Source organism: Rhincodon typus, chromosome 36, assembly GCF_021869965.1.
Source record: "Rhincodon typus isolate 14 chromosome 36, sRhiTyp1.1, whole genome shotgun sequence".
NCBI classification, from domain to species: Eukaryota; Metazoa; Chordata; class Chondrichthyes; order Orectolobiformes; family Rhincodontidae; genus Rhincodon; species Rhincodon typus.
Window position 1 is genome coordinate 15,636,357 of NC_063367.1, and position 14,827 is coordinate 15,651,183.

The 14,827-nt window shown below is 43.8% G+C and overlaps 1 protein-coding gene across 1 annotated transcript in view; it reads right to left on the reverse strand.

The window, feature by feature from the left end:
- Positions 1-14,827, reverse strand: part of LOC109915831 (centrosomal protein of 290 kDa-like) — an 88,430-nt gene extending 73,603 nt beyond the window's left edge. The window contains exons 1-5 of the mRNA XM_048617043.1: positions 14,628-14,827; positions 6,286-6,440; positions 4,086-4,193; positions 2,280-2,341; positions 1,043-1,146 (exon numbers count right to left, since the gene is read on the reverse strand). Coding sequence (XP_048473000.1) covers positions 1,043-1,146; positions 2,280-2,341; positions 4,086-4,193; positions 6,286-6,440; positions 14,628-14,796 — 598 coding nt within the window. The 5' untranslated portion in view covers positions 14,797-14,827. The remainder of the gene's footprint in view (positions 1-1,042; positions 1,147-2,279; positions 2,342-4,085; positions 4,194-6,285; positions 6,441-14,627) is intronic.

Genomic DNA, 14,827 nt, shown 5'->3' on the forward strand with positions numbered 1-14,827 from the left:
ATCACTCCGCATCGTGAACCAGCCATTCAGGAGGGTGAGGCAGTAGCCTAGTGGTATTATCAATGGACTGTTAATCCAGATGATGTTCTGGGGACCTGGGTTTGAATCCTACATGGCAGATGTTGGAATCTGAATTCGATTTAAAAAATCTGGATTTGTCATCTAATAATGATTGTGAATCCACGGTCAATTGTCAGAAACAGAAACACCCACCTAGTTCACTAATGCCCTTTAGGGAAGGAAACTGCCATCCTTACCTCGTCTGGCCTACATTTGACTCCAGACCCAGACCCACAGCAATGTGGTTGACTCTCAACTACCCTCTAGGCAATTAGAGATGGGCAGTAAATGCTGGCCTAACCAGCAAAGCTCTCATCTTACGAACGAATTTTTTAAAAATCCAGCTAACTGAACATCCCTTACTCACCAATGTTAGCGAGGACATTGTTAAACATCATCCTGGATGGATGCGATTTAAAAATTCAGTCAAAACGGGTTTTGAATCATGAGAGCCCCTCCACAGTCAGCCTCCAGCCACAGGTCCCTTAAAGACAATCCCTTTATGCACTTGTGGGGAGAGACAGAATGTCATGCATTCCCAAGATGTGTCCCCTTGATAGAGTCAGTGGGAAATTAAACATTTAAATTGGCAAGTGAACAGGCTAGTGCTTGGCTTCGCTAAAGTAAATGATTAAAGACTTGCCAAGTTGGCTGTGGAAGAAAATCAAAACTGGAACAGAGAGGAAAACGAAATTGTCAAATGATAATAAATGAGAATTTACACAAGATTAGACAATTAGCCATTAGTTATTCTCCTTCTGTAGCACCCCCACACTCCTCAGGCAGCTTAACATAGACTCAGTTGTATACCAGATAAATACTACAGGGTGAGCCGGGAAGAACAAATGGGGAGAGGAAATCCAGGAAAGAAAGAACAGTACCCAAAGACCAGGGCAAAATATGACACCGGCAGCAAACAAATCTATAAAGTTAACATTTACAGTTGAATAGAAGTCAGAATGTATTAAAATTACTAAACTACTTGCCTGCAATGTTTTCTGGTAATACCGTATCCTGATTCTCACGGCATGATAACTGTTGCGATAATCTCGGAAACACGAGCCCAAGGTCTGGCTTCCTCCGTCACTGTAATTTGGGTGAAAACACATGGGTCCAACCACAGTTACCATTTTACTAAACAAGTAGAAAATTCATAACACGCAGGAGGAGATTTCTTTTTCCAAATTAGTTAACAAACATGAAGTGGTGTATGGATGGACCGTTTTGGAATGTAAAGAAAATCCAACGCTCTTGTTTTGAGAGAGAAAAAAAAATTAGACGCCTATTTGGAAAACTTGAAACAAGATGCTCATAAGGCACTATGGCAAGCTCTCAAGTGATTATGGACAAGAACCAAAGTAATTACCATAAAAGCCACTTTGTTATAGTGAAGCCAGTTCATTTGGGTCCTGAAGGAATTCTGCCACCTCAGCAGATCGGGCTCACAATTAACTGCCCCAAATTATCTCAAAGTCTCTCAGAAGTGACCAAGTGACCCTTCAGCAATAAGGAATCATTAAAAGGAAGACAGGATACCAACATAAACTTGACTAACCAAAAAAAAAGCAACAACTTTCATTTTATATAATGCCTTCAATATATTGCAAGGTGCTTCATGATTAAATTTTATAATTGGGCAAACAATTAACTCTTGCTATGAGCCTGACACAAGAAAAAAAAGCCTTTCACAACTAAGGTTTGACATCAAAAGCTTAAAAGCATGCTGTTACAAAATAAAGCGAGAATTAGTCCTTCTGACTCGTTAGAACAGGAGCCATTAACCAACTCATCCCTACTTAACCAGAGTCCAGAAACAGACCCTTCGGTCCAACTTGTCCGTGCCGACCAGGTTTCCCAACTAGTCCCATTTGGCTGCATTTAGCCCATATCCCTCTAAATCCTTCCTATTCACGTATCTGTTCAAATCTCTTCTAAATGTTGTAACAGTGCTTGCAAAGCAGCAGATCATGAAGAAAGGATAAAATGAGCAAAGTCTTCATCTACATACAAGCTTTGAAAATCACTTCTTTTCCCTATCCAAACAAGTGCCTACTTTCTAAATTCAATCAGCAGGGAGTTTACAAATAACATTTTGTCAGTCTCCGATATAGAACAAACTTGAGGCAACAAACGGTCATTCAGCCTCACGTGCAAAACACTGATTTGTTTTTTTTAAAAGCAACCTATAAGTTCACCTCACAAATGAAATGAAAACTTACTTCAAGTGATCATATGTAAGATGTCCATCATTTCCTACCACAAGGATTGCTGGATTGTTCAACTAAAAGAAACAACGCAAGAAAGGTTACGATGAGCTTGAAGGAGACCTTCATTCCAGGAGCAAATTACTGCAGATGCTGGAATCTGTACGGAAAACTAAAGAATGCTGGAAATCACAGTGGGTCAGGCAGCATCCGTGGAGAGAGAGCTCTGATGAAGAGTCGTCTAGACTCGAAATGTTAGCTAGACTTTCATTCTTTTGGATTTGCCAGGATTCAATAGGAGCTTGCACCAAAATTATTGCAGGATTCCAAAACGCTGTGAATTCACCAAACCTGAGAACCGATCAAATGGACTTTTTGTTGTCTCTGTATCTCATGTGAAAAATAGCCTTCCCGAGGCTGGTGAGCAGCTAAGGAAACACACCCCTCAACACAGACACCTTCATTTGTAGAGGCAGCAACACCATTGTGTGATCATATCATCAGAACACACCTGTAACAAATGGTGCTGAAAATCCTTCATTACTGAAACCACAGGGCTGTAACACGTTTGATAATATCATCAAGGTAACTTCATCTGTAATCAAAGTTGATAACCTTTCCTGTGGGCAAATTCAAATTTATAAGGGGCATTGCTTTTATGAATCTTGTACATTGCAGCTGCCCTATATACTTCATAACCCAATCTAAACAGGCACCATATTGGGCTCAAAATGTTAAATGTTTCTCTCCACAGATGCTAACAGACCCGCTCAGTTTCTCCCACACTTTTCTGTCTTTCTTCCTATTGTGCCTGTTTTGCCTTGCCTGGTCCGAGTTTCCTTGTGTTTCAAATTTGCCTGAATCGCCCTCTCTATACATAGATCCTTATTTCTCAATGTACTTAAAATCTTTACTGAAACGTAATTGATTTGTTTCACTCCCTTTCAATAGGAAAAGGCCATTCAGCCCATCATGCCTATACCAATTCTATCCCTTAATGCCAAACTCCCGCCTTTTCTCCATATCATTTCTATCCAAATAACCACCCATTGTCCTCTTGAATGTCTCAATCGAACCTGTTTCCACTACATTTCCAAGCAGTGCATTCCATATTCTAACTACTCGCTGGGTGAAAAAGCCTTTTTTGTCACAGTTTATATATCACTTTAAATCTATGCCCTCTTGTTCCCATCTCTTTTACAAGTGGGAACAATTTTTCCCTGGCTACTCTGTCCAGCCCACTCATGACTTTGAAAACCTCTTTCAGATCTCTGCTCAGCTTTTATCTCTTCACAGAGAAGAGATCCAAAACCCAGCATTGCAGCTGATTGAATTCAATGAATAACACAAATATAAACCTAGCCTGAGCTGCATGACGGGCATCAGGAAACAACCAGCAGTTGTTGTAAAAACCCATCTGATTCACTAACATCCTTCAGGGAAAGCAATCTACCAGCCTTACCTGGTCTGGCCTACACACTGTTCCAGATCCGTGGTGAAGTGGCTGAGTTTTAACTGCCCTCTGAAATGGCCTAGTAAGCCACTCAGTTCAAGGGCAATTAGGGATAGGAAACAAATGCTGGTCTAACCAGCAATGGCCACAAAAGAATGAAAAAAGAGCAGGGTGGATGCAACACTGAACTCTAATTTTGACTGGACAATCAAATACAGCTTGAATGTATACAGGGCTGCAAAGGTTGCAGACATTGTCCAAGATGATCTTATTGTAGCAGTCACTGATTTAAAGTAAAACATTAATCACAATTAACTTCAAAATTTCACGCACGCAATCTACTCAAGCAGGGCAACCTTTCTCCTTACCCTGCCGTCATTGTCATACGTGTCAAGGAAGATGCCAACTCCGTCCCAGTGATCAACTGCTCCATAAACTGGCCCTGTTGGCCCCCTTTCTCTGGTATACCATATAGCCTGTGATAACAGGAGAGGATATGAACATTTACTATGCGTGTAGGTGGATTCACATTAACACACTGATACATCGCAACTTGTGTTCGCCTTTGCTGGCAAAGCAGGTTCACACCATATTGCAGTATAGAACTTTGCGTGTTCAGGATTCTCACACAACAAGGGTGGGGACATAGCAAGGCAGGAGAATAGTCTGTGTGCTGGGCACAGAGGAGCAGGCAGAGGGGTTTAAGATGAGATTGCCTCTTCCACTAACGAAAATTCACACGGTGTGCACGAACAAACAAAAGCTAATGGCATTCACTAAAGGATGTGGCACCACTTCAATTTATATCCAAGGTGCAATAAAATGCACAAAGTTTACAAGGTTCTGAAGATTGGATTATGCACGGTGTTACACAAGGTAGTAACACAAACAGCTGTAGGTATTAAGGCAACATTTTCAAATGATAATACTTTGGGGTTATGTTTACTTATTAAATAGTAAAGTCGATTACTGTCAATGACATTTTAAAAAACACAATGAACTTTGTTTTTGTAAAAAGGAGGGACATTAGGAAAACTGACTTGTGCACGTGCTCCTCAGCATCATGTGTAGAATGAAAACTTCAGCTCATTGGATTTATTGAGAGTTGAAGTATATTCACCTACACAACTGTATACTTCTTAAAGCTATGTGAAGCAATCTGAGATCTAACTCAGCACCATATAAATTCATTGCAGACAGGAACTTTGAACAACTTAAACTGAAATATGAAGTAACAGATTAAACAGGTGACACCCCAAGAAGCAGATGAAACATAAACGATAGACAAAACGTGGTTATAGAGATGGCATGAGGTCCCTGAAGCGAGAAATTCAATGCACGTTCCTTACTCATAGCTCTCTGTGATGGATTTCAAGATTTCATCACCATCTCGAAACCTTTACAGCTCATCTTCCAGATCAACATGCAACATTTGATCTGAAGTAGGAGGAGTGCTCAATATCAACTCATTCATGAACATGTGTGCGCACAGGAAGTAAGTTTCCTTAAACTGCTTCTCAACCTGGTTCTTGTGACGTTAGCAAAGAGTAAAATAAATGGTTTTTCCTTTTGTATAATACACCTTCCATGGTCAAGTGCCTGAGCCATTTTAAGAAAGCTTTGATCCTTGATACAATGTAAACAGAGTCATTGGGGAGGTGGTCTTGGAAAACCAATTATTCAGAGCCCGTGAGACAAGCTGTAGACATCATGGGCAGCACAGTGGCTCAGTGGTTAGCATTGCTGCCTCACAGCGCCAGGGACCCGGGTTCGATTCCACCCTCAGGCAACTGTCTGTGTGGAGTTTGCACATGTGCCCAGTGTCTTCGAGGGTTTCCTCCCACAGTCCAAAGATGTGCAAACTAGATGGATGATGGGCCATGCTAAATTGCGCATAGTGTTCAGGGGATGTGTAGATTAGGTGGGTTACAGGGGGATGGATTTGGGTGGGATGCTCTGAGGGTCGGTGTGGACTTGTTGGGCCGAAGGGCCTGTTCCCACACTGTAGGGATTCTACGATATCTATGAATCAAATCTTCTGGTAAGATGGTGGCAGAGTAGGACGCTCAATACGGAGCCCCTCTGCTCTGCCCATTTGTATTTTTTTTGCCTTTTCTCCCTCTCTGCTCCCTTCTCACAGCCTTGGCGACATAGTCCCAGCCTCCGGAGCAGGGTTACTGGTGACCAACAGCCTGGTGTGGAATGTGGGGGCAGCCAGTGCTCAGAACACGAGTAGGCCCCCTGCACAAAGCCCTTGGAGAGAGACCGTGATGCTTGTCTTTTTAAACATTACACGGTGTATCGCTGTATTCTAACTGTGTTTTTCTTCATTTCTCTATTCTGTAACTGCGTACCTTTGTATCTACAATGGTGCCGTACAATTTTCACTGTACTTATTGGAGTACGTGAGACAATAAAGCTAATTCAATTCAATTCAAAATTGGGACAATCTTTTGAGCAATTTTTTAAGTCTAGTCATGAACTCTCATTGCACCAAGTGTTGGTTATCTTATTGAAATCAGGGAAACTCTTACAAAGATGAAGTTTGCTAATTAAGGAAAACCGCACCAATCCATCTGCTCCAATTCTGCTTCTGCCACTTATCCTAAACGAAACTTCTATCTCCCAATTTTCAAACACTGCATTAGTCTTCGTCCAAACTGATCCACTTTGGCTTTTCATCGAAGGAACAACTCGAACTCGTTCAGAACTGGGAAGGGCATCTGCGCAGGAACAAAAAACAAATCTGTCAATATTTTTTACCTTAAAACTAAAACTTTATACAAAGAAGGGTGACTGTAGACATTTGCCTAGCCAGTTAAAAATTTAATAGATTAGAATGCAACTTGATGCAACAAACAGAGATAGAGGCATGGGTGTAGTATCACAGTACCAATTACTCAGAGGCCAGGCTAACGATCTTCGACAAGTGGCCAAATCCCACCATGACCAGCTGATTAGAATTTAAATTCTATTCATCAATAACGGTAATAAATAAATCTGAATTGAGAATTGTGACTATATTGGGTTGTCATAAAAATCCATCTTGATCACCAATGTCTTTCAGGGTAGGAAATTTGCCATTCTTGCCTACATCCTTTCAGTTGTTTCAGCGGCGGGAGTCTGGGAGGAAGCGCGAGGGCAGCCTGGGAAGGTAAGCTTTTCGATTATAAAAGTCTTACCTCGTGTGACGCCATTTTTGGAGTGAGTAAATGAGGTAATATATTTGGGTGGTTGCTTTATCCGAAACACTACCTAGGTAGTGTCTCCCACCCATCCTCCTCCTCTAACCAAAAAAAGAGGTTCTGAGCGCTGATTTGGCAAGGTTACTAATTTTTTTTTTTAATAGTCTGTTTGGGAATTCAGAACAGTGGGAGTGGATGTTAGGGCAGTTGTATGCTCCTCCTGTAGAATGTGGGAGGTAAGGGTCACCACTAGTGTCCCCACTGACTTCATCTGCGGGAAGTGCACCCAACTCCAGCTCCTCGCAAACCGCGTTAGGGAACTGGAGCTGGAGCTGGAGCTGGAGCTGGATGAACTTCGGATCATTCGGGAGGCTGAGGGGGTAATTGAAAGGAGTTACAGGGAGGTAGTCACACCTCAGGTACAGGAAAAAAGTAGATGGGTTACAGTCAGGGGATGGAAAGGGAACAGGCAGACAGTGCAGGGATCCCCTGTGGCCGTTCCCCTCAAAAATAAGTATACCGTTTTGGATCCTGTGGGGGGGACGACCATGGGGTACAGGTCTCTGGTACAGAGTCTGTCCCCGTTGGTCAGAAGGGAAGGGGGGAGAGGAGGAGAGCATTAGTCATTGGGGACTCCATAGTGAGGGGGACAGATAGGAGATTCTGTGGGAATGAGAGAGACTTGCGGTTGGTGTGTTGCCTCCCAGGTGCCAGGGTCCGTGATGCCTCGGATCGTGTTTTCAGGATCCTTAAAGGGGGAGGGGGAGCAGCCCCAAGTCGTGGTCCACATAGGCACCAACGACATAGGTAGGAAAAGGGATGGGGATGTAAGGCAGAAATTCAAGGAGCTAGGGTGGAAGCTTAGAGCGAGAACAAACAGTTGTTATCTCTGGTTTGTTACCCGTGCCATGTGCTAGCGAGGCGAGGAATAGGGAGAGAGAGCAGTTGAACACGTGGCTACAGGGATGGTGCAGGAGGGAGGGATTCAGATACCTGGATAATTGGGGCTCATTCTGGGGGAGGTGGGACCTCTACAAACGGGACGGTCTACACCTGAACCAGAGGGGAACCAATATCCTGGGGGGGAAATTTGCTAATGCTCTTCGGGAGGGTTTAAACTAATTCAGCAGGGGGATGGGAACCTGAATTGTAGCTCCAGTGTACAGGAGGTTGAGAGTAGTGAGGTCATGAATAAGGTTTCAAAGTCGCAGGAGTGTACCGGCAGGCAGGAAGGTGGTTTGAAGTGTGTCTACTTCAATGCCAGGAGCATCCAGAATAAGGTGGGTGAACTTGCAGCATGGGTTGGTACCTGGGACTTCCATGTTGTGGCCATTTCAGAGACGTGGATAGAGCAGGGACAGGAATGGTTGTTGCAGGTTCCGGGGTTTAGATGTTTCAGTAAGATCAGGGAAGGTGGTAAAAGAGGGGGAGGTGTGGCATTGTTAGTCAAGGACAGTATTACGGTGGCAGAAAGGACATTTGATGAGGACTCGTCTACTGAGGTAGTATGGGCTGAGGTTAGAAACAGGAAAGGAGAGGTCACCCTGTTGGGAGTTTTCTATAGGCCTCCGAAAAGTTCCAGAGATGTAGAGGAAAGGATTGCAAAGATGATTCTGGATAGGAGCGAAAGTAACAGGGTAGTTGTTATGGGGGACTTTAACTTTCCAAGTATTGACTGGAAACGCTTTAGTTCGAGTACTTTAGATGGGTCAGTTTTTGTCCAATGTGTGCAGGAGGGTTTCCTGACACAGGATGTAGATAGGCCAACAAGAGGCGAGGCCACATTGGATTTGGTACTGGGTAATGACCCAGGCCAGGTGTTAGATTTGGAAGTAGGTGAGCACTTCAGTGATAGTGACCACAATTCGGTTACGTTTACTTTAGCGATGGAAAAGGATAGGTATATACCGCAGGGCAAGAGTTATAGCTGGGTGAAAGGCAATTATGAGGCGATGAGGCAAGATTTGGGATGCATAGGATGGAGAAGGAAACTGCAGGGGCTGGGCACAATTGAAAAGTGGAGCTTGTTCAAGGAACAGCTACTGCGTGTCCTTGAGAAGTACGTACCTGTCAGGCAGGGACGAAGTGGTCAAGCGAGGGAACCGTGGTTTACTAAAGAAGTTGAATCTCTTGTCCAGAGGAAGAAGGAGGCTTATGTAGAGATGAGGCGTGAAGGTTCAGTTAGGGCGCTTGAGAGTTACAAGTTAGCCAGGAAGGACCTAAAGAGAGAGCCAAGAAGAGCCAGAAGGGGACATGAGAAGTCTTTAGCAGGTAGGATCAAGGAAAACCCTAAAGCTTTCTATAGGTATGTCAGGAATAAAAGAAAGAATGACTAGAGTAAGATTAGGGCCAGTCAAGGACAGTAGTGGGAAGTTGTGTGTGGAGTCCGAAGAGATAGGAGAGGTGCTAAATGAATATTTTTCGTCAGTATTCACACAGGAAAAAGACAATGTTGTCGAGGAGAATACTGAGATACAGTCTATTAGACTAGACGGGATTGAGGTTCATAAGGAGGAGGTGTTAGCAATTCGGGAAGGTGTGAAAATAGATAAGTCCCCTGGGCCGGATGGGATTTATCCTAGGATTCTCTGGGAAGCTAGAGAGGAGATTGCAGAGCCTTTGGCTTTGATCTTTATGTCGTCATTGTCTTCAGGAATAGTGCCAGAAGACTGGAGACTAGCAAATGTCGTCCCCTTGTTCAAGAAGGGGAGTAGAGACAACCCTGGTAATTATAGACCAGTGAGCCTTACTTCGGTTGTGGGTAAAGTGTTGGAAAGGATTATAAAAGAGATAGGATTTATAATCATCTAGAAAGGAATAATTCGATTAGGGATCGTTAACACGGTTTTGTGAAGGGTAGGTCATGCCTCACAAACCTTATTGAGTTCTTTGAGAAGGTGACCAAACAGGTGGATGAGGGTAAAGCGGTTGATGTGGTGTATATGGATTTCAGTAAAGCGTTTGATAAGGTTCCCCATGGTAGGCTATTGCAGAAAATACGGAGGCATGGGATTGAGGGTGATTTAGCGGTTTGGATCAGAAATTGGCTAGCTGTAAGAAGACAGAGGGTGGTGGTTGATGGGAAATGTTCATCCTGGAGTTCAGTTACTAGTGGTGTACCTCAAGGATCTGTTTTGGGGCCACTGCTGTTTGTCATTTTTATAAATGACCTGGATGAGGGCGTAGAAGGATGGGTTAGTAAATTTGCGGATGACACCAAAGTCGGTGGAGTTGTGGATAGTGCAGAAGGATGTTGCAGGTTACAGAGGGACGTAGATAAGCTGCAGAGCTGGGCTGAGAGGTGGCAAATGGAGTTTAATGCGGAAAAGTGTGAGGTGATTCACTTTGGAAGGAATAACAGGAATACAGAGTACTGGGCTAATGGTAAGATTCTTGGTAGTGTGGATGAGCAGAGAGATCTCGGTGTCCATGTGCATAGATCACCGAAAGTTGCCACCCAGGTTGATAGCGTTGTTAAGAAGGCGTACGGTGTGTTAGGTTTTATTGGTAGAGGGATTGAGTTTCGGAGCCATGAGGTCATGTTGCAGCTGTACAAAACTCTGGTGCGGCCGCACTTGGAGTATTGCGTACAGTTCTGGTCACCGCATTATGGGAAGGATGTGGAAGCATTGGAAAGGGCGCGGAGGAGATTTACCAGGATGTTGCCTGATATGGAGGGAAGATCTTATGAGGAAAGGCTGAGGGACTTGAGGCTGTTTTCGTTAGAGAGAAGAAGGTTAAGAGGTGACTTAATCGAGACATACAAGATGATCAGAGGATTAGATCGGGTGAACAGTGGGAGCCTTTTTCCTCGGATGGTGATGGCTAGCACGAGGGGACATAGCTTTAAATTGAGGGGTGATAGATATAGTACAGATGTCAGAGGTAGGTTCTTTACTCAGAGAATAGTAACGGCGTGGAATGCCCTGCCTGCAAAAGTAGTAGACTCGCCAACTTTAAGGGCATTTAAATGGTCATTGGATAAACATATGGATGATAATGGAATAGTTTAGGTTAGATGGGCTTCAGATTGGTTTCACAGGTCGGCGCAACATCGAGGGCTGAAGGGCCTGTACTGCGCTGTAATGTTCTATATGATTTCAGACCCACGGCAATGTGGTCGACTCTTAACTGCCCTCTGAAATAGTCCAAAGAGCAATTGAGTCATTCCAAACTGATATAGGAAAGTCAAGCAATATGGGCTGCATCAGTTCAAGGAATCAACTCACTATTATCTTTTCATTAAATGCTGGCTTGCCTTTGAAATATATATGCTATTGAAGAACGAAAACATAGTTTAGTCCCCAATAAGGTCTTTTATTGGTATCTTGAACTAAGATGGCACATCAATATCACCATGACAACACAATGGATCAGTCTGCTTTTAAGTGGCCTGAGGATCTTGAGGTTATAACCTTATCACATACCCCAGACTCAGTCTGTAACCAGACTACATTTCACAATACACGAGATTTCATTGCGATGATGAAGCGTGTATTTTGGCAAAATAAAAACCTTCCACTCACTGTCTAGTAGCTCTTTAAAAGAGAAATTCCAGGTCACCAGTTGTGGAACCTGTAATTTGGCTTGTCCATCACCACGACAGATGGAAAGATGCAAACGGTGAAATTAATTTGGTTCTGGCTGGTTGAAATATAGACCTTGAGCATGTCACTCAGACACGCGCGCGCAATGCAACATATTACAAATAAGAGATGCCAGAGAAATGAAAGCAGAGGTCCAGTGCACAATGGGTCAAATGGCCTCCATTTATAACTGACTAATTCTGTGACTCCACATACAGCAACCTGTCTTGCTGCGGAGAACAATAATGATGCAAAAGAGCTACTGCCAGGTAGTTTTCTTACATCTCTTTCTTAGGCAACATCAGTACCGTTGCATGACTGATATGATACCAGAAGAACACTGTTAATATACTTTCAAAGCGTTTTAGAAAAATATTTGTTTGCCAGTAGAGAACAATCATGACACACAAATGGCACAAAAGTACTTGTATAAAAGTTTACTTCAATAGAAACAATGAAGAAACTGGACATCTATTTACTCAGCACCTCTCATATTTCAACATGCTTTACACACAATGACGTACTTTTGAACCACGATCACTGTGATACAGAAAACCCAGCAGCCGATGCTGACACAGCAAGGCCTCAAACAGCTCTGGTAGCAGTGACAACCTAGGTTAAGATACCAGATGAAGGATAAATGTTGGTCAGGATACCAGGAGAACCGATAACTCCACCAAATGAATGGGCAGGGAGCAGAAGGATACAGATCCTTGGAAAATAGGTGACAGGTTTAGATAGAGGATCTGGATCGGCGCAGGCTTAGAGGGTCAAAGGGCCTGTTCCTGTGCTGTAATTTTCTTTGTTCAAACCTGCCCCTCTTTCCCCTGCTCTTCTTCAAAATAATGCTACAGTATGTTTTATGCCCACCCCAGAGAAAAGTCAGGTCCTTTGCCTAACAAAAAGGCAAAAACTGATACAAAAACAAGGATGGTTTTTTACAAACTGCAATAAAAATGCCACCGCTAATACATAGGTGGAATGTTTTCCTAAAAGAAAACGTTCAGGACTCAAGGTTGACAGACAATCTTTCAAACTTCCCTAATGAGTGTAAACATTTTAAAATATAGCAAATAAGTGAGTTAATGAGTTGGAAAGGGTCCTCAGGGCAGTGCCATCAGCCCAATCATTATCAGCTGCTGCATCAATGACCTTCCTTCCATCAGAAGGTCACAAGTGAGAATGTTCATTGACAACTGCACAACATTCAGTAGCATTCGTGACTCTTCAGATACTGAAAGCAGTCCATGTCTGTCTACAGCAAGATATGGAAGTATTCAGGCTTGAGCTGCAAAATGGTAAATTGCAGCACACAAGTGGCAGGCAATGATGATTTGCAAGACGACAGAATCTAACCATCCCTCTTGACCATCATTGTCACTGTTGAATCCCTTATTATTTTGGGGAGTTGCTATTGACCAAAAGCTGGACCAGCCATATAAATGCTGTGCCTACGTGAGCAGGAATCCTGCAACAGGTACCTTATCTCCTGACTCCCCAAAGCCTACCCACCACCTACAAGGCACAAGTCAGGAGTTGATGGAATACTTCCCACTTGCCTGATGGGCATAGCTCCAACAGCACTTAAGAAACTCAACACCATCAAGGGCAAAGCAGACCGCGAGATTGACACACCATCCACCAAATTAAACATCCAATCCCTCTCCCACCATACAGTTCTTCCACAAGAGACAATGCAGCACCTCACCGAGGGTCCTCTGACTTGCCCTTCCAAAATTACGGCCTTGACCACCTGGAAGTTCAAGGGCACGGGGTCAGTTAGCTCAGTTGGCTGAATGGCTGGCTGAAATGCAGAGTGACACCAAAAGCACGATTTCAATTCCTCCACTAGCTGAGGTTTCCATGAAGCACTCTCCTCCTCAACTTCTCCCACTGTCTGAGGCACGGTGACCTTCAGGTCAAACAACCACCAGTCGTCTGTCTCGTAAGAACTTAAGAAATAGGAGCAGGAGTTGGCCATCTGGCCCCTTGAGCCTGCTCCGCCATTCAATAAGATCATGGCTGATCTTTTCATAGACTCAGCTGCACTTAGCCATTCACTCATCATAACCTTAATTCTCTTACTGTTCAAAAATCTATCTTTGCCTTAATCACATTCAACGAGGTAGCTTCAACTACTTCACTGAGCAGGAATTCCACAGATTTACAACCCTTTGGGTGAAGAAGTTCCTCCTCAACTCATTCCTAAATATGCTCCCCCTTATTTTGAGGCTTATGCCCCCTAGTTCTATTCTCTCCGATGAAACAGCAGCCCCATGGTCTGGTAAGATTTACCTTTCACCTTACAAGGGCAGGAAATGCAGGGAACACCACCACCTGCAAAATTCCCCTCCAAGCAACAGACCATCCTGAGCTGGAAACGTATTGCCATTCCTTCAGTGTTGCTGGGTCAAAATCCTGGAACTCTCTAACAGTACTGTGGACGTCCATCTCCACAGGGACTGCAGTAGTTCAAGAAGGCAGCTCACCACCACCTTCTCAAGGGGCAAGTAGGGACGGGCAAGAAATGCTGGGAGCCAGTGACGCCCACATCCTGGGAATAAACGTTTAAAAAAAAAAAATCGCTAAACTGAGCGGCTGAATACCATCAGATTTCTGTACCTACATTTTGAGATTCATTAATATTTATCTTAATACACAACATTTTAACGTCACATTCATATCCTGGGGTGTATTTTTATTCAGTATGGTAAGGGCAATTTTCCAAAAGGTAGAAGCACAACACTACAAAAAGGCTGAATGAAAATTATTGCACAGAAGCAATGTGTAGCTCTGATAGCCTGCACAGAGGTGTGCAGTGTACGTTATAGAGGCATACTATACTTGAAACTAACGTTAAAAAGGAAGATTTCAGATGAGGAAGACCCCTGGCCCAACGGATCACTGCAGAAAACTCGCTGCGAGTGAACAGAAAATTGAAAACAAGCAACTACCCACTGGATCTCCGACCTGTTTTACTAACTTTAAGCTGAAGAATTCAACAAACCTACTTCTTAGCACTGCAAAACATTGCACACACTAGCACAACTCGCTGCGGGGACGCATTTGAGAAGTAGTTTGTAAACGAGCGAGAGACGCTCGTAAAATTTGGAATTTGCCCTTCCCCGGGGAAACTTACTGCCGTAATGTGTCCAACAAGGAATGGCACCGTCTTGCAGGACCAGGTGCGGTCCTTTGAAGCTGTGCTTGTACTCGAAGCGGCGGTGGGCGCTCACTGCCTCCTGGCTGAGGGTGGGAGCAGGGAGCCAGGCGAACAGAGACACCAGCAGTAACACACACACAACCATCGCTTGTCCGGCGCTGCGCCTCCACCGCCAC